This window comes from Vombatus ursinus, unplaced genomic scaffold (genome assembly GCF_900497805.2).
Source record: "Vombatus ursinus unplaced genomic scaffold, bare-nosed wombat genome assembly UNPS02014818.1, whole genome shotgun sequence".
Lineage (NCBI taxonomy): Eukaryota > Metazoa > Chordata > Mammalia > Diprotodontia > Vombatidae > Vombatus > Vombatus ursinus.
Genome location: NW_020954596.1, coordinates 74,205,582 through 74,225,536, shown reverse-complemented (window position 1 = coordinate 74,225,536; position 19,955 = coordinate 74,205,582). Strand labels below are relative to the sequence as shown.

General features: G+C 38.6%; 1 protein-coding gene across 1 annotated transcript in view; it reads left to right on the top strand.

The window, feature by feature from the left end:
* LOC114023418 (transmembrane protease serine 11E-like) overlaps positions 1–19,955 on the top strand; it is a 62,802-nt gene that overhangs the window by 26,401 nt on the left and 16,446 nt on the right. Inside the window, exons 2-3 of the mRNA XM_027836036.1 lie at positions 3,856–3,980; positions 13,634–13,755. Coding sequence (XP_027691837.1) covers positions 3,856–3,980; positions 13,634–13,755 — 247 coding nt within the window. The remainder of the gene's footprint in view (positions 1–3,855; positions 3,981–13,633; positions 13,756–19,955) is intronic.

The following is a 19,955-nucleotide window of genomic DNA, read 5'->3' as shown; positions in this document are numbered from 1 at the left end:
ATGGTACAAGGTAGAGCTGCTCACTTCTTATTTTGCTTCTCTTTTCTCAGCCAAGGACAATAGTCTTTGGATAAAAAGAATTGAAGAAAAACAGTTAATAGTTTGTGGATATCCAGGATAAGTATGGATATAGTTAGCTGCCCTTGAGAAGTTCAAGTCACCAGGCTTAGGCCAACTACATGCTCTAGTACTGAAACAACTGAAGGAAATAATTATGGAGCCACTGACAGTGATCTTTGAAAGATCAAGGAAATTTTTTTTTTAGTTTATATTACTTTATTTATTTTTAGTTTTCAACATTCATTTCCACAAGATTTTGAGTTCCAAATTTCCTCCCCATCTTGTCCCTCTCCTCACCTCAAGATGGCATGCATTCTGAATACCTCTTCCCCTAATCTGCCCTCCCTTCTATCCCCCCCCTTATCCCTTTCCCCTTCTATTTTTCTGTAGGGCAGGATAGATTTCTATATCCCATTGCGTGTACATCTCATTTCCCAGTTGCATATGAAAACAATTTTTAACATTTGTTTTTAAAACTTTGGGTTCCAAATTTTTCCCTTCCTCCCTCCCCACCTACCCTCATTGGGAAAGCAAGCAACTCAATACAGTTATACATGTGTAGTCATGCAAAACATTTCCATAGTAGTCATGTTGTGAAAAACTAACTATATTTCCCTTCATCCTATCCCTCCCCCCGTTTATTCTATTCTCTCTTTTGACCCTGTCCCTCCTCAGAAGTGTTTGCTTCTAATTACCCCCTCCCCCAATCTGCCCTCTATCATTCCCCCCATCACTTTCTTCCCATTTTCCTGTAGAGTAAGATAGATTTCCATACCCAATTGAGTGTGTATATTATTCCCTCCTTAAGATAAATCTGATGAGAATAAGATTCACTCACTCCTTCTCACCTTCCCACACTTCCCCTCTACTGTAAAAGCTTTTTCTTGTCTGTTTTATGTGAGATAATTTACCCCATTCTACCTCTCCCTTTCTCTTTCTCCCAGTATAATCCTCTCTCACCCCTTATTTTCATTCTCCAGACATCACCCCTTCATCTTCAACTCACCCTGTGCCCTCTGTCTATCTACTTATACATACATATACTTTTTTTCCCTCCAACTACCCTAATACTGACAAAGGTCTCATGAGTTACAAATATCATCTTTCCATGTAGGAATGTAAATGGTTCAACCTTAATAAGTACCTTATGATTTCTCTTTCCTGTTTATCTCTTCATGCTTCTCTTGAGTCTTGTATTTGAAAGTCCAATTTTCTATTCAGCTCTGGTCTTTTCATCAAGAATGCTTGAAAGTCCTCTCTTTCATTGAATATACATTTTTTTTCCTCCTGAAGGATTATACTCAGTTTTGCTGGGTAGGTGATTATTGGCTGTAAAAGATCATGGAAATGTTTTGCATGACTATACATGTATAATCTAGATCAAAATGCTTGTCTTCTCAAAGAAGGAAGAGGAAGGAAGGGAAAGAATTTGGAACTCATAATTTTAAAAAATGAAAATTTTTTGTTTATATGTAATTGAGAAAAAAATAAAATAACAATTAAATGGAAAAAAGAAAGATCATGGAAAATGGGAGAGATACTGAAAGACTGGGCAGCTAGGTGGTACAGTGGATAGAGTGCTGGGCTGGAGTCAGGAAGACTCGTCTTTGTGAATTCAAATCTAGCCTCAGACACTTACTAGCTATGTGACCCTGGGCAAGTTCCTTATCCCTGTCTACCTCAGTTCTTCAACTATACAATGACTTGGATAAGAAAATGGCAAACCACTCCAGTATCTTTACCAAGAAAACCCCAAATGGGTTCACAAGGACTCAGACATGACTGAAACAACTGAACAACAGTAACAGCAAACTGAAAGGCCAGAGAAGGGCAAATATCATAATCTTCCAAAAAAAAGAAGACGATGGAGTCTATAAACTATAGGCCAGTGAACTTGACTTTGAATCTTGGCAAAATTTTAGAACGTATAATAAAAAGTACAGAGAGTGAACCATTGTGAATCTATAAAAACAAGTGGTGATCTCCAAGAGCCAGTACAGCTTCATCAAGAACAAATCACCCCAGACTAGCATTATTTCTTTTTTAAAAGTGGGGTTACTAGACTGGTAGATCAGGAGAATGCTGTAATATTTACTTAGATGTTAGCAAGACATTTGACAAACCCACACACTATTCTTGTGGAAAAGGTGGACAAATATGGGCTAGATGAGAATTCAATTAGATTGATTTGGATGTGGGAGACATTATAATTTGATGTTAACTTAGGAGGAGGTCTCTAATGGAGCTCTCTAGGGATCTGGGTTTGATCCTCTGCTATTTTATAAAAAACTTGGATAAAAGAACAGACCATATGCTTTATATTCATAGGCAACTCAAAGTTGGTAGGGATGACTGACACACTGGGTGACAAGAGTTACAATTAAAGGGGAAAAAAAAACAAAATAGAACATTGAGCTACATTGAAAAGATGAAATTTAATAGCTACAAATCAGTCAGGCAGCCAACCAGCATTTGTTTAGTACCTACTATATGCCAGGCACTGAGATAAGTGCTGGGGAGACAATCCCTGCTATTGAGTTCACAGTGCAATGGGAGAAATAATATGCAAACATCTGTATACAAACAAGATACATACAGAATAAATCAGAGATAATCAACAGAGGAAAGGCACTAGTCACACTAGGGTTTAAAATATCAGGTATACAAATGCTGGATGGTAGAGGTATGGCTAGACAGCAGGTCATCTAAAAAAGATGCAGAGATTTTAGTAGACTATAGTGTAATATGGCAGCCAAGAAAGAAAATACAATATCTTAGGGTGCATTAACAGAATGTGTCTGGGACCAGAGAGGTGACCATTTTACCATTCTCTGACTTCATTGAGCCACAACAGGGGTGTTATTTTTAGTTATTAATGCCGCATTTTCGAGAGAATATTGATAAGCTGGAGAGAATCCAGAGGAGAGCAGTCAGGATAGTGAAAGATCTTGAGGCCATACAAATGAAAATCAGCAACTGGGGATGGTTTGCTTGTAGAAGAGAAGACTTAGGGGGACATGATAGCTATCTTCAAGTATTTGCAGGACTTTCACCTGGAAGGAAGATTAGGCTTATTCATATAGGTCCAGTACTAATATTGCTTCATTGTCTATGATGCTTTTTATCAAAATGTAGTTACCCTGTTTCTCTTTTAATTTAATCTATTTTAGCCATAACACTGTGTGAGATTATAATTGCTACCCCTGCCTTTTTTTTTCTGCATCAGTTGAAGCATAATAAATTCTACTCCAACCCTCCATTTTAGCTCTGTGTGTGTCTCTCATTTTTAAATGTGTTTCTTGTGAACAACATATTGTTGGATTCTAATTTTTAATCCATCCTGCTATCTGTTACTGTTTTATGGGTGAGTTCATCTCATTCACATTCAAAGTTATAATTACTATAATGCAGCTTGGTACCAGACCACAGAAATAAGAGCACCTTGTGGAAGTTGCAAAGAAGCAAATTTAAGCTTGATATCAGGAAATACTTCCTAACAACTAGAGCTTTCCAGAAGTGGAATAGGATGCCTTGGAAAGTAAAATTCTATAAGAAAAGCCTGGTTGGCTTCTTATTAGGTATGCTGAAGAGGAGATTCATATTTAGAGATGAGTTATAGAACTATATGGCCTCTAAAGTTCCTTCCAACTCAGATCTTGTTATTCTGTGAATACACATCTGTTGAATGAATACATCTTCTACTGGGCAGCATTTTATTCCACTGAAATATATGATTCACTTAGACTTAAGATTTGTCACACATTGTAATGTAATATATTTCCCTCTCTTTTTCAGACCTGTTCTTGTACCTGTTAGAAAAAGAAGCTGTTTAGAGCCATGGGTTATTGGCTTAATCACCTTTATATCCCTGATTGTTCTGGCAGTGTGCATTGGACTCATTGTTCATTATGTAAGATACAGTAAGTATCAATTGTGTTTTTTTTTCCAAGTTGTTTTAGATTTGCTCTTTTAGTTCCATAATTCAAGCTGTTTATGAGTAAGCCTTCCTTGAATTTTCATCACTCCATGCATTGTTTATAGATTGGTACTTCCTGTTGGGAAGGCTACTAAAGACCACAGTAGCTCATGTCCTCCAGTTTTTGTCATTCACAGACATCAATTAAGACTTAAGAGGCAATGTGGCATTGTGGACCTGGCCTTAGATTCAGGAAGGTCTGTGTTCAAAGCCCACCTCTGACACCCACTGATTGTGTGATCCTATATGAGTCACTTAAACATTATGCGGCCACACATAACTTTATAAGATTAAAAATTGCTGAACAGGTGATGATCTGCCTTGATAGAGGGAGTTCCCCCACTGGGAGTTCCCAATACCAATGAAATCATAGGTCTGGATACTCTTCCCCCTAAGCCCCCTAAAAGTAAGGTTTAAATTGGAAGAGTGAAACATAACAGAATTTGAGGTCTAATGCCCTGAACTCTCCAAAGGTGTAGAAAAATCTGCCTCTTAAAAAACCCCAATATATTTAAAATTCTGACATTAAATAATTTAATGACACCCCAGACATTACAGAGAAGGAGTAGGCAAGGGAGGCAATAAGCATTTATTAAGCCCCTACTATATGCCACACACAGTGCTATGCAGTGGGAATACAAAATAAACAAAAAGATTGTCCCTGACCTCAGGGCTAGAGTATGCACAAAAGGGAACTGAAAAAGGAGATGGGAGGTACTTATGAGTGTTGAATGTCTGGTAAGTCAGAAGCAGCAAAACCAAGAGGAAAATGAAGGATGGATGTAACCTGAGATTTCTAAATGGAGACTCTAGGAGGAACTCATCAATGAGAAAAGGGGGCCAGCATGGCAGAGCAATATTTCAGGGTGAGAAGGTCCCAGGAGTTGAGCAAAGTTTCAGGGTAGTCTCTATTCTGTTTCTGTAATGAAGTGTTAATATTGGCCTATTTTTAAATGATTTTTCCATCACTATTCATTAAAAACTCTATCTTGTCCTATAGACCACTAAAGGAAATTAAAGAGGATGAAATGTATTAAGAAGGGCATTTCTGAAGAGATTGACTATAATTCATAGGTTCCCAAAGTGGGCAATACCACCCCGTGGGGGGTGCTGGAATGATCCAAGGAGGTGGTAATAGTCTCAGGTGCAACTGGGGGGCATTGAATAAAAATAAGGAGAGCAGTGGAAGCATAAGGAGAGAAGAAAATTTTGAAAAAAACATCTGTACATGTTTCATTTTTTGTGTAATAAAGTAAAAGTTGTAGTGATTACATTATTTTCCAAATAAACACACAAAATGCAAGTTATAACCAATCAATGGTCAAGTCTGTTGACAGGTCATAACAAGGAAGGGTTGGCAGGTGAATGTGTTGTGCATTATCTGGAAGTTCAGCATACATTGGCAGTCATATGTGCATGCAATGACTTGTTTACAATACAATACTATATGGTTACATGATGCAATATCAATCAAAATTTCAATGCCAGGAAAAACCACACAAATTAACAATAAATTATTAAATTTAAGATGCATCATTTAAAAATATTATATATTTTTGAAATGATGCAAATTAAAAAAAAACCATTAAAGGGTTAAAGAAAGTAGATTTCCAAGGGGCACTGAGTACTTTTCTTTTTGGAAAAGGGGGTGGTAGACCAAATAAGTTGGGAACCTCTGGCGCAAGGGTTACAGAAGGCTACATGTGGGTGGCCTTAAGGCCGCAGGTTCCCCACTCATGTGTCTGGGCTATATTATGGTCAGGTACTTCACTGAAGAAAAAATCAAGGGTTCCTATGATATTAGGATGGTCCTGAGTGGTCCTGCAGACATGTTCTTTCAAGGTGGAATAATTTGTGAAATTAATAGACATATAGAATGTTAGGATATATAAAACATTAGGACCATACATCTCATCCAATGAACTCCCCACCTCCCTCACTTCATTTTATAGATGAGGAAAACAAGGCTCTGCTTCATTTCAACTAATGAAAAAGAGAGTTGTTCTCCTGAAGCAAATGATTTGGTAGAATGACCTGGGACTAGATTTTTCTTCTCTCACCCTTCAGTATATAATCAAATTGGTTAGATTTTAATGGGTTCTCTTTGTTGGTGTTAGAGGTAATCCTAATGGTAGCATTCTCTTAGTTTAGATTTGATACTGGAATGGAATAAGGCACTCACAAGTCATAGAACAGTTAAACAAAAGGAGGTTTACTTTACCCTAACTCAGCAAAGATATGCAAGAAGGATACAGTGGTCCTTAGCTTCTCTATATATTGTCCTCTTTCTCTCTACATGTAAATGAATCCTGATCAACAGGGTACAGTGACTTTTGTAGGCTTCAGAAATGGACCAATTTGAAAGAGCCCTTACCCCACCTGGGTGAGATTTTTTATGCCCTTAGATGACCATGAAGCTGCAGTCAGGGCAGCAGAGGCCAAATACTTCCAAGGCATAACTTTGTCTCTTTTTAGGGAAAATAAATCCTTGCTTCTGGAAGTAAGGAGGAGACATGGGCCACCATGTTGTGGGGAAACACTGATAGATGTTAGTCTTATTATGTGGAGAAATTGATTTCCTGACAACAAAAGAAAGCAGAATAGCAACCTGCTATTCTCAGGTAAAGCAGAGGCTAGGGTAGCTAAGTGGCTCAGTGGATAGAGCATGGGGCCTGGAGTTAGGAAGACCTGAGTTTAAATCCAGCCTCTGACACTTACTAGGTATGTGACCATTCACTTACCCTCATCTTTGCCTCAGTTTCCTCATCTATAAAATGGGCTGGAGGAGGAAATGGCAAACTGCTCTAGTATCTTCGTCAAGAAATCTCCAAATGGGGTCATGAAGAGTCCGACATGACTGAAGAACAACAAAAGCAGGGGCTAAAGGTTTCTCAAATAATGATGTGCTTCAGGTCATACAGCTCTGTCATCAGACAGGGTTCTGAATGATTACGATTTCCATACCTAATTTCTTTTTTTTTTTTGGTGATTTTTTTTTTAGGCAATTGGGGTTAAGTGACTTGCCCAGGGTCACACAGCTAGTAAGTGTCAAGTGTTTGGCCTGAGGCCGGATTTGAACTCAGGTCCTCCTGACTTCGGGGCCGGTGCTCTATCCACTGCGCCACCTAGCTGCCCCCATCCCTACTTTCTAAACAGAGGTTTAGTGTTTATACTATTTTCTGGGTAATTTGAGCAAAATCCCAAGTGAACCCAGGGTTTTATTATTTCATTCTTGTTATTTATTTATTTATTTTGGTGGCAACAGTGCAGAGTGACTGGTCTGGAATCAGGAAGATCTAAGTTTGAATCCAACCTGAGATGTTTGCTAGCTGTGTGACCTCAGGCAAGCCTCTTAAACCCGTTTGCCTAAGTTTCCCATTTATAAAATGAGGAGAATGATAGCACCTAGGCCTCATGAGTTGGTGTGAGGATCAAATGAGATAATATTTATAAGGCACTTAGCATATTACTTGGCACACAGTAAGCACTCTATAAATGTTAACTATTGTAGTTATTGGTGTTGTTGTTGGTAGTGGTGGATCCACTCAGATAATGGCCTCAGAATTCTCAGCTTTGACCTTTTGACAGCTGAGATCTGGGCTGAAGAATGCCTAGGTTCTCTTTGTTTTTTGTAATAAGTTTTTATTGACATGTTTGGTTTTTAAATGACTTACACTTGTCAATAATGTCCAACAGTGTTTGAGATCTCTTACAGCTCTGGATCCGTGTGTGGCAGCTGTGAGATTCAAATTGAGAACATCCTTTGGAGCCTGTGTGTTCATATTTGTCTAAACGCTTCACTAGTTGAGATAAAACTATCATTTATTTATCTCTTCCAAATCCAAGCCACAGATCATTTTGCCTCCATGAAAGTTCTAAATGTGACCCAAAGCTATCCAAGAAACAGCTAATCCATTTTGTGGTCTCCAATGTAGGTAGTTTTTGCTTCTCAGATGATTCAGGTGCAACAGGGAACTTCCACTAAAGTATTTCCCTCAACAAAGGTGAGCAACATCTCACTGTACACCTGACTAAACGATGGTTGTTATGATTTTGATAACTGTGTCACGCTTGTTATCTGTCTTCTGTGTTTCAGGAGATAAACATAGGACAGACTTTAGCAGCTGACATTTAGTAAAGCAATACACAAACAGCAACAAAATACCCTGCAGAAAAACAGACATACCTAAGCCACCTTTGTTTTACTGAGGAGAATCTGCTTTCCTCTCTAAAGAATAAGGAACAAGACAACCTACTGTTCTCAGCTACGCAGGGACTAATCTATTTCGGATAATTGGGGTGTGTTTGCTGAGGTATCTAGTACTAGGGATAGAGGAGAGGCATGCAGGCATGTAATGTGACATTTTGTCTTTCATACTCTGGCTCTGTGACTGTGTGAAATTCTGGCATAATGTATATATGCCCAGTTTCTTGGTGTGGCTGTTTCTGCCACTTCTATGAGTCAAATGTGCTGTAGCAACATTAACACCAACAACAGAGTAGTCAATACACTTAGTAGTTCCATGGAATGGTTGTCAATGATAGTTCTCCGGTTCTTTCATTTGAGTGGCTGAGCCAAGGGAAATGGGGAAAGAAGACATATATGTCTGTTTCATAAAAATGACATCTGCATGTTTGGGGATTGTTTAAAGAAGTATCTTGTGCTGGAGAACAATGGATGATTATTCATGGGGTAATGAAATGCTTTATTTATAAAAATGACTAAGTAAATGATTTTTACAAATTATACACTTCCTAGCCCTTGTGAAGAAATACTACCTACCCACCTGATGATGTTACAATTAGCAATCCACTTGTGTTAATACTTTAAGTCATTTAATTGGAAGTACTGCAATTCAGGTGTAGGTAACCCTGACTGGGCCCATTTTCCAGCTCACTAATTTCCCTAAGCCCTTTCCAAGGCAAGGCAGAGATCACTGGGTCTAGTCTATAATTTTCTTTCTGGGTGTTAGAAGTCTGGAATGCCAATGGATTCACTTTTCTTTCAGTAGTGAGATGAGAAAATGCAACTTAAATAAGATAATGTAAAGAGCGAATATATATTCCATAATAAATAGAGAGCAAAGGGTAAAAATTTTAACCAACACTGAAGGGAAATACCCAAAATTTCTTTTTTTTAAACATGTATTTTTAAAACTTTGGGTTCCAAATTTTCTCCCTTCCTCCCTCCCCACCCACCCTTATTGACAAGGCAAGCAATTAAATGTAGGTTATATATGTGCAGTTATGCAAAACACTTCCGTAGTAGACATGCTGTGAAAAACTAATTCTATTTCCCTTAATCCTATCCCACCCCCCCATTTATTCTATTCTTTCTTTCGACCCTGTCCCTTCTCAGAAGTATTTGCTTCTGATTACCCCCTTTCCCAATCTGCCCTCCTCTCTATCATCCCCCTACCCACTTGTCCCCTTCCCCCCTATTTTCCTGTAGGGTAAGACAGATTTCCATACCCAATTAAGTGTGTATGTTTTCCCTCCTTAAGTCAAATCCTATGAGAATAAGATTCACTCATTCCCTCTTACCTTCCCCCGTTTTTCATTCACTGTAAGAGGCTTTTCTTTTCTGTTTTTTTTTTGTGAGATAATTTACCCCGTTCTACCTCTCCCTTTCTCCTTCTCCTAGTATAATCCTCTCTCACCCCTTAATTTTATTCTCCAGATATGATCCTTTCATCTTCAATTCACCTTGTGCCCTCTATCTATCTATCTATCTATATCTATATATACATGCATATAATTTTTTTCCCTCCAACTGCCCTAATACTGACAAAGGTCTCATGAGTTACAATTCTTCAGTATTTTTTTGGGTCTCTTTTAGCAAGCTGTTGACCTGTTTTTCATGATTTTCTTGCGTCAGTTTCAGTTTTTCCTCTACTTCTCTTACTTGCTTCTCAAAATCCCTTTTGAGCTCTTCCAAGGCCTGGGACTGATTCATATTTTTCTTGGAGGCTTTGGATGTAGGAGCTTTGACTTTGTTGTCTTCTTCTGGTTGTGTGTTTTGATCTTCTTTGTCACCCAAGTGAGATAATATAGTCTGACTCTTCTTGCACTGCTTACTCATGATCCTGGCCAATTACTTGAGTTTTAAACTCTTTGTTAAGGTAAGAGTCTGCTTCCAGTGTGGAGAATATACTGTCCCAAGCTTTGGGGGTTTGTACAGCTGTTTTCAGAGCTACTTCTAGGGACCTCTAAATTTTCAGTTCTTCCAAAGTGGTATGATAAGGCGCGAGGTGTTTCCTCTTCACCTCCGCAACAAGCTCCACCACACCAGCACTCCTTCTTGCCTCAGGACCACCCCTCAGAACTGTGACCAAGATCCAAACACAGGTAAAGCAAGAGAATCCTGCCTCAGCACTGGCAAAGAGATCCTTGCACTCCCCCTCTGATCAACCACTTGATTCCCCCTTAGTCTGTGGGCCGGATGCTCAGGAAACAGCCACAGCCCCATGCTCGAGACTTGTGGCTGAGACCTAGGTTCTCTCTCACCTAGTCACACTGACTCAGTGACCCACTGACCTTCCAAGTTGTCTTTGGCATTCCTGGGTTGAGAAGTCTGGAAACCACCACAGCTGCCCGTGATTCAGTCCTCTGAGGCCTGCTCCAGGGTCGCTGTGGCCTGCATGCCCATGCCGCACTGCACTCCTCTCCCTGCCTGGCGCAATATACCTTTACAATCAAACATCCAGGTTATCTTGGGCTGGAAATATGTTTCACTCTGTCTTTTTGTTGGTTCTGCTGCTTTAGAATTTGTTTAGAGACATTTTTTATAGGTATTTGGAGGAGTTTGGGGAGAGAGCTCAAGCAAGTCACTGCTTTCCCTCTGCCATCTTGGCTCCACCCCCCCCCCCAAATTTCTTAGAAGATATACTTATCAAAGAGCAAGGTTTAAAGTTTTAAAACCAGAATGACACATATGAATGAAAATTATAATTTAGAAGCAAAATTTGATTTTCCCTCTAGCCTTATTTGTTCTTTTAAAAATTGATACATTAATAGCATTTACATCTAGGTCCTGATGAGTACAAATAAATCCCATAAAATGGTTGAATTATTCATATGTGTACTGCATATATGCATATTTCCATTGGGCTGGGACAGTTACTGTTTTTACATAATTGTAAATTCAAATAGGGTTCAGGAAGAAAACTTGAGACCTTAAAAATTGTAGTTATGACCCATGAGTTATCTTAGATGGAAGATTGCGAAAGCTGTGCCCTCATCTAAAATATTGGTTTGTTTGTTTTGCTTCTTCTAATTAAAATATCGTTTATTTTAAAATACAAGTTAGGAACTCCAGTTGGCTTAGTAGAGATACTAAAAAAAAGATATATAACAACAGACACTATTTTCCATTCTCAACTTTTCCTAGTTGGATAAACAGAGAAGGGTATCCCCCAAGCCTAGAATGCTCTCTGACTTCCTTTAAGTCCCAAATAAATCCCACCTTTTACAGTAAGTGTTTTCCAACTAGTATGATCTTGGGCAAGTAAATTAAGTATCTCAGTCCCTCAGGCCCTGATTGGCTCAGAGTGAATGTAAATAGCAATTGTTTCTGTTTTGGCCACAAACTCTGAAGGTCTTCCCCTCCCAAATTGATTTTTTTTTGACTAGGTAAAAGAGACTATTCTTTGCCTCATCTCTAGCCTAGCCTTAATCACTGATTGGGCATTGCCTCAGTCAAACTGAGACCTATGAAAGACCTTAGCTTAAAAAGGCCAAAGCCTCACACTGTATCCAGAGTCATCTCCAGTCATCCTGATCTATAGTCATATATCTTGCCACTGGACCCAGATGGCTCTGGAGGAGAGAATGAGGCTTGGTAACTTTGCACAGCCCTCCCTCACTTAAATCCAATTCATTTGCATGTCATGGCATCACCTTCTTGATGTCAGGGTCCTCTTTGAGAATGAAGCACAAACAACCCAATAGTTCTTTAAGACTGTAATTTGTAGAGTAGGTACTGATACAGTATGACAGAGGGAGTTCTCTCATCAAGATTTCCTTTACCAATGAAATCACAGATCTAGTCTCTCTTAAGTCTACCTCCACAGGGAAAGATTTCTTTCACTCAATATTCAAAACAGTATCACTCAGGCTTTGAAGCCTTTATAGCAGGGAAATTCCAAAAAGTGCTCTGGGTAGTGATCACATCTTTAGAATGAGTGCAACCTTAGTTTTATGAGCATCTTGAAGGTGATAACACTATTGGACAGAGTTAAAATCTGTACTGCCAGTGACTTTGGAAGAATGATTCCAGGTAAACAAAGGTTTATTTCTTTGAGCAGAAAACTATAATAATAATAACAATTTTATGTGGAAATCTTTCTAAAATGTATCATATATTATTCTATCTTAAATATATATAGCATAATTTACTCCTTGATAACTTAGGATCATTTTCTCAATATTAATTGTACTATGATACTATGTTGAGATATTATGACTACTTGGGGCTATACTCAGTGTTCCAGATGGCTATGACTTTTGAGTTCTTAGGCCTGTTTTTTTTAAATACTGTGTCTTCTGTACTGCTAGAGTCATTTTTTTTTTCCTGCTGTCAGTGTACTTGCCATATGCAACCCCTTCATTGCCCTTCAATGTATAGGTTCGGAAACCAGTTCATTAGAATTTTGTGGGAGTAAACACTCTAAGTGAGGGCTTGAAGGGATCTCTGCAAAGTGTATGAATTGTAGTAGATTGGTTGTGTGATGTCTATTTTGGGTGCTCAGAGGCCTTTTTTGAACTTTGTTTTCTTTACTTTGCTCTTGCTAGATCAGATTATTGGATAATTCTGGAATATCAAAAGATCGGTCATATGACTTTATATTTAAACCTTTTATGCCAGAGATACTACTGGAATGGCTGCTGAAGAAATAAGTTGTTGTTATGGCTGATATGGAGGAGAAAGGCTCTGACCCTACTGTTCCTACTTCTTTCCCTTTTCACCTTTTCACAAGGGGAAAGAGAGAAGGGCTTATAATATGCATCAGCTTGTAAGAGCAACAACAAAAATAGTATCCAACCTAGATTTAAGAGGGATAGCCTCTGACTTATTCCATGTTTTTCCTGGAAGGAAGGAAAGAAGTAATGTGGCATAATAAATAGAATGCTGGAATTCCATCTCAAGCATTTACTAGCTGTGTGTCTCTGGATAAGTCATTTAATCTCTCTGAGGAGCAATTTCCTCATCTGTAGAATGAGGGTAACAGACTCAATAATATCTAAGGTCCCTTCCAGCTCTAAATTTATGATCTAATGAGATTGACAGGCAAGCAGGGAGGGGGAGTTAGAAATGACAAAATTAGGTGTATGCAAATACTTTGAGGAATGGACAAAAAATAGTTCTTCACTGGTATAGTGAGACAATCGACCTGCGGAACATGAAAGTGTAGTCACATTGAGAAGCCGTTGTTGTCTGTGGACTCTGTGAGACTTTGATGTGGCCTCTTCAGGAATGAATTGAGTAAATTGTCAACAATTACATCAGTGTATTTATAGATTAACCTTAGGAATCCAGTGGCATTTCCTATGTCTTTATAGTATTGAATCTCACAAAGATCTCCTTCCCTCTTGCAGATACCCGGAAGAACTACAATTATTATAGTACCTTGTCATTCACCAGTGACAAATACTTCCATGAGTTTGATAAAGAAGCTACCACAAATTTCACTGAAATGAGTCAGAGGATAGAAACAATGGTAAATCAGAATCTTCTTCCCTCTGTGTCACTTTAATTCACTTTGATTTACAGTAATACGATTAATACCGATAAGGCACTTGAACTGGCTTCTCCCTGGCAAGGCTGAAATGATTGGCCATTCCACTGGCCTACTCCTTTTCATTTTTCCTTTTTCACTGATGGGGGATGATGCCCAATTGGGCTGCATAGCTAAAGGATGTTAAAATGTGATTATGAGAGTGAAATTTATTTCTTTATTCCAAACTTTCTGATTGTCTTTCTCATATTAGGACAGAACTAAAGTTTCAGAATGTCCAGACAAACAGCTGATTAATGTAAGAATATGAAAAATGTAAGAATATGTGTGGCATCGGAAGACCTAGATTTGAATCCTGGCTCTCTAATGTTTACTACCTCTGCGACCATGAGCAAATCACTTAAAATCTCTGAGCCTCAGTTTCTTTATCTGTAAAATGAAGGTGTTGGATGAGATGACCACTCTGGTCTCTTCTAGTTCTAAGCTGATGGTTCTATGACCCTTCAGAATCAACCAATCAACAAGCATTTGTTAAATTCCTATGTGCTAGGTACCATATGGTAGGCAATGGTGTTATAATGACAAAATGAAACAGTCTCTTCTCATAAGGAGCTTACATTCTATTGTGGGGGAGGGGAGGAGGACAACGTATAAATAAATATATAAATAAATAAATATTGTACAAAACACACAAGGTAAGTTTTTTGGGATGGGGGTTGTTGAGACCATTAGCATGGTGAGATGGGGGTGGGAAATCAAGAAATGCTTCATGTAGGAAGTGTCAACACTTGAACAGAGTTTTGAAGGGAATAAGGGATTTTAAGAGGCAGTAGCAGAAAAAGGGATATCAGAATGGAGGACCCAGAGAAATTACTCCTGTAGGGCAGCTAAGTGGTGTGGTGGATAGAGCACTGGACCTGGAGTTAGGAAGACCTGAATTAAATCAGATGCTTACCAGCTGTATGACCCTGAGTAAGTCACTTAACTGCCGTCTGTCTCTATTTCTTCATCTGTAAAATAGGATCATAATGGCACCTGCTTCCCAGAGTTGGTGTGAGGATAAATCAGATGATACTTGCAAAACACTTTGCAAGCCTTAAAGTATTAGTATGACCTAATCTTTTGATGGTTCTGCATTTCCATTTTGCTTTCAGGGTGACTTTCATAGGATCATAGATTTAGAGTTGAAAGGGGCCTTTGCAACAGGTAGTTTAGCCCCCTCATTTTACTGGATGAGAATTGGAGGTTGCAAGAGCTTAAGTGACTTGTCCAAGGACACTCAGTAAGTAGCAGAGCTAAGATTCAAACCCCAGGTCCTCTGACTCGAAATCCTGCATTCTTTCCATGATGTTCTTCCATCTTCCTCTTTTTACAGTGGAATGGTCAGGGGCAGAGGTTATCATGGCAGCAAGGTGTAACAAGTCTTGTGTTTGAATTGGGACCCTGATACCCATTGCCTATGGGACCCAGAGCAAATCACTCAACTCTATGAGCTTCACCTTCTTAATCTGAGACATGAAGAGCATGCTTACATTGCAAATCTCCCAAGGTTGTTGGGAGAAATGTACTTTGTCAACTGCTTGAAAAGTATGAATTGTTATTTTGGTAAACTTGGTAGGAAAGTGGGTAGCACTGGTGTGCCGAGCATGGATGCAAAGTTACTAAGGTGTATGCTTCTTGGTAATAGCATTAACCTCAGAATATTCTAAAATTACAATGATTTGGCTACTACTAGTACAATGATATGGGAGTACTTCCAAAGACTGTATAGAGATATGGATGGAAGTATATTATGAGTAATCCTATTAGGAAATAGTTTATTATTGAATATGTTGTGGGATAGAGCAGCTAGGTGGTTCAGTGGATAGAGCACTGGGCTTGGAATCAGGAAGACTATCTTCATGAGTTCAAATCCAGCCTTAGACACTTACTAGCTGTATAACCCCAGATAAGTCACTTACCCTGTTTGCCTCAGTTCCTCATATGCAAAATGAGCTGGGGAAGGAAACAGCAAACCACTCCAGTACCTTTGCCAAGAAAACCCCAAAATGGGATCACAAAGAGTTGGATGTGACTTAAATGTCTCAACAACAATGAAATATTGCAGGACAGATTTTTCTTTTTAAGTTCCTAGGTCCTGGAACAGTTCCAGATGGAACTATAAAAATTCCTATAAGAAGAAACACAGTGAGAGTTGATTGCAATCTGGCTCCTTCTAGTGGCTGGTCTGGAAGATGATACAGATGCTCATCCTTAAACAACAGGGAGCATCTTCATAGGGAAGAGGAACAAAGCGCTCCTTAAAACAAGTGTAACAGTTTAGAGTTGAACCTCAGAGTCTAATGACTTCTAGCCCTCATCCCACTAAACTGGAGGGAGCTTTGCTCTTGATTGATGGTCTGTAGGATAGCTAGCATTTTTCCTGGGGGAGGAAAGAATAAGACCTCATTTATTTAACTACTAGGGTAGGGAAGTGTTAGCCAAGTATTAACAGGATTTGGTAGTGCCAGTAAGGTGTTCATGATCTCTTCTATATACTCCATGCAACACCAGAGGGTGCTCTGGGAAAATTCAAAACACTATCTTTAGGATAGCTTTCAGCCTCTATTCACTAAACTGCTTCTTTTGACAGTGTATGGCACATAGAAGTTGCTTAACAAATGCTTGTTGATTGATTTTAAAGCTGTTAACACTCCTCTTTTAGTCTAAAAGTGTGATGTGTGTGTGATGTGTGTGATGTGTGTGATGTGTGTAGATTTTTGAATTAGCCCTTACCCACTAAGAGAAAACTGTTTCAGACTTAAGTATATATAGTTCTTTAATCATACCACATGGGAAAAAGAATACATTAAAATAACTACTGCATAGGCTAAACATTTGTGGCTTTTCTGAGGCAGAAGCAGCCCCAATCTTTTTTAGCCCATAGACAAGCCTCAAACTTAGGAGTTCAAGCCCAGTCATCTAGTTTGAGTGCTGAGATTCAGGTTTCTGCTCTGATTCAAGGAGAGAATAATATTAGTCAATCACATCTGTTCCCAGTTATCTGTATATTCTAGGTTCTTGCTAGCTTCCACTCACTCAGGTAATAACCATTTATTAAATGCCTACTCTATGCCAGGCATTGTGTTAAGTGTTGGGAATACAAAAAGAAGCAAAAGATAGTCCCTGCCCTCAAGGAGCTCACAATCTAATGGGAGAAAGGGAGAGACAACAAGCAAACAAATATGTACAAACAATATACATATATATATGTGTGTGTGTTTGTGTATGTATGCACGCACACACACACATATAAAGGAAAAATAGGAAATAATTAAGAGAGGGAACACACTAGAAATAAGAGGGGTTGGGAAAGGCTTCCTATAGAAGATGGGACTTTAGTTGTTATTTAAAGGAAGTCGGTTAAATTTAGTTATGTACCCGAGAAAGGACTTCCAATGACAAAGAATTATGGGTTTACCCCTTGGCCATACATATTCTTTACATGTGTGTCTTATTATAATTTGCTCTAAGTTTAAGCTCACTCTTTTCCCTAGAGTTTGTTGGAACTTCTGGGATCATCTACTCCACACTTGGGGGGAGGAGTATTTTTGTACCTACTATTTGCTATACTTTCTTAGTAAATAGATTTTCTAAAAGCTAAAAACAAGCAAAACAAAAAAAGGAAACCAGTAAGAAGAGATGAGGAAGGAAAGCATGCCAGGCATGGGGGAACATGCAGAGAAAATGCCCAGACCTGAGAGATAGAATATCTTGTTCTTAGAATAGCCAAAAGGCCAGTGTTACTGGATGGAAGAATACATAGTGAGTGATAAGATGAAAGAAGACTGGAAAGATAGGAGGAAGCTAGGTTATAAAGTGCTTTGAATGCTCAACAGAAGATTTTGTATTTGATCCTGGAGGCAATAGGGAGCCACTGTAGTTTATTGAGGAGGAGAGTGATGTGGTTAGACCTGTGCTTTAGGAAAATCACTTTAGTGACTGAATACAGGATGGATTGGAGTGGGGAGAAACAAGGCAGGCAGACTGGTCAGCAGGCTATTGCCATCTTCCAGGTATGAGGTGATGAGAGCCTACACTAGAGTGGTGACAGTGTTGGGGGAGAGAAGGGGACATATTTGAGAGATGTCACAAAGATGAAAATAATAAGCCTCAGCAACATATTGGATATAGGGGTGAGAGATAATGAGAAGTCAAGAATGAGACCTAGATTGTGAGCCTGAAGGACTAAGCACTGGGGTTACAAAGAAAGGCAAAAATCAGTCCTGTGCACTCCTGGAGCTCACAGTCTAATGGTACAAAAAACTTCAATGGTAAAGAAAAGAATCCTTATTCCTTTTGCTTTCTGTGTCAATCATGAAAAAGTTGGAATTCTTGATATCCTATCAGATCCAAATCGACTGTAGATTAAATAGATATAGGAACATCTTAGTAGTCATTAAAATAATTTGGAGGGAAAAAAATAGCAAAAAGGTCATAGACTCTTCTTGGAGGATATACTATGTGTTAAATTGGTTTTATTCTCATAATTGTAGAATCCAACCTTCAAGTTCAATTAAGTTAAACAAGTGTGGAGTCTTGAAACCAATTTGCAATGGTAGAGATTAACAAAAAGCAAATTGTTTCCATTATCCATAAGCAGCATGAAGTAATTAGAATTTAAGAACAAGGCAAATATAAATTCATCAATTCAGTTCATTAAAAAAAAAACATTTACTTACTTTATGAAAAGGACTAGGTGAGGTGCTAGGAATACAAAGGTAAAAAAAATAACATTGTTTCTTCCCTCAATTTAATAGGGGGATACATTTAATTGATCAATTAAGGATTTTATTATGGTTTAATAGGGAGATAAAATGCATACAATTAAGTAGATATAAGGTAGAATGTGATGGGGCAAAGAAGAGATACAGGCAAAGTGATTTAAGAAAATTTGGAGAGAATGAATGAATGAATAAATATAATTTATTAAGCAGTTAGTATGTGTCAAGCAATGGACTAATCTTGAGGATGAAATACAAAAGCAGTCCCAGCCTTAAAGAAGTCTACATTTTTATTGAGGGAGATAAAGAAAATATTGGGCTGGAGAAAAGAGTGATGGCCGGGAAATCACAAATATGGTAAGTGGAACAATGGAGCATTCCATTAACACACACTTTCCAGAGGTGATTTGATTACATTTCTTAGAGAAAAATGTAGAAGTGGGAATGTAGGTGTAGTAGTGTTATTTGGGTTGCGCTAAAAATAACCTGGTGTGAAGATAAGGGTATTTGGTTTCTAAGAGATGAGAGAATTCATATTCATCTGGGACAGAATCAGGAAAGCTTTTTCAAGCTAAGCCTTGAAAAAAAAAGAGAATTTTAATAGGTAGAAATGTAAAGGATGTGGTTTCTAGGCATGGAGGATGGCCTAACAAATGCACAGAGGTAAGAGAACACAGGATATGGTCAGAACAATAATAGTGTTCCAGTTGGACCAGAATAGAGAGTACATGAAGGAAGGTAAGCCTGGAAAGACAAATTAGAAGTTGATTCTGTAGAGTCTTAAGTGTCAGGTAAGGACTTCATACTTTGTCCTGTAGGCAACCACAGAGTCATAGAATCTCAGAGGTAGAAGGCACCACAGAGGTCATTGATTTTGACCCGTAGCTAAATGAGAATCTCCTCTACAATATACCCCCAAAGTGGTCATTCAGTCTTTGCTTGAAGACCTCTAGAGAGCAAGAACCCATTACTTCTCAAGGAAGCCCATTCTACATCTGGATAGCTCTATTAGGAAATTGTTCTTCACCTACTTTTATTCTCTTGGGCTGAATAGAACAAATCTAATCCTTCTTCCACATGATAGTACTTCAGATACTTGAAGGACAGCAATCATACTCCCCATAAATCTCCATGTTCCTCCCAAGTTTTCTCTTCTCCAGGCTATTCTTCTTTAGTTCCTTCAACTGATCTTCATGTGACATGAACTCAAGGCCCTTTGCCATCCTGGTTGCCTTCCTCTTAATGATCTTGGCTTATCAATGTTCTCCCTAAAATGTGGCACCCAGAACTGAACTTGGTACTCCATATGTGGTCTGACCACAGCAGAAGATAGTGGGACAGAAGACAGAAGACCTCCCTAGTCTTGGACCACTATGCTCTCTGTTTCTTTCATTTTCTAAAGTTCCCCTTAGCTTTGTT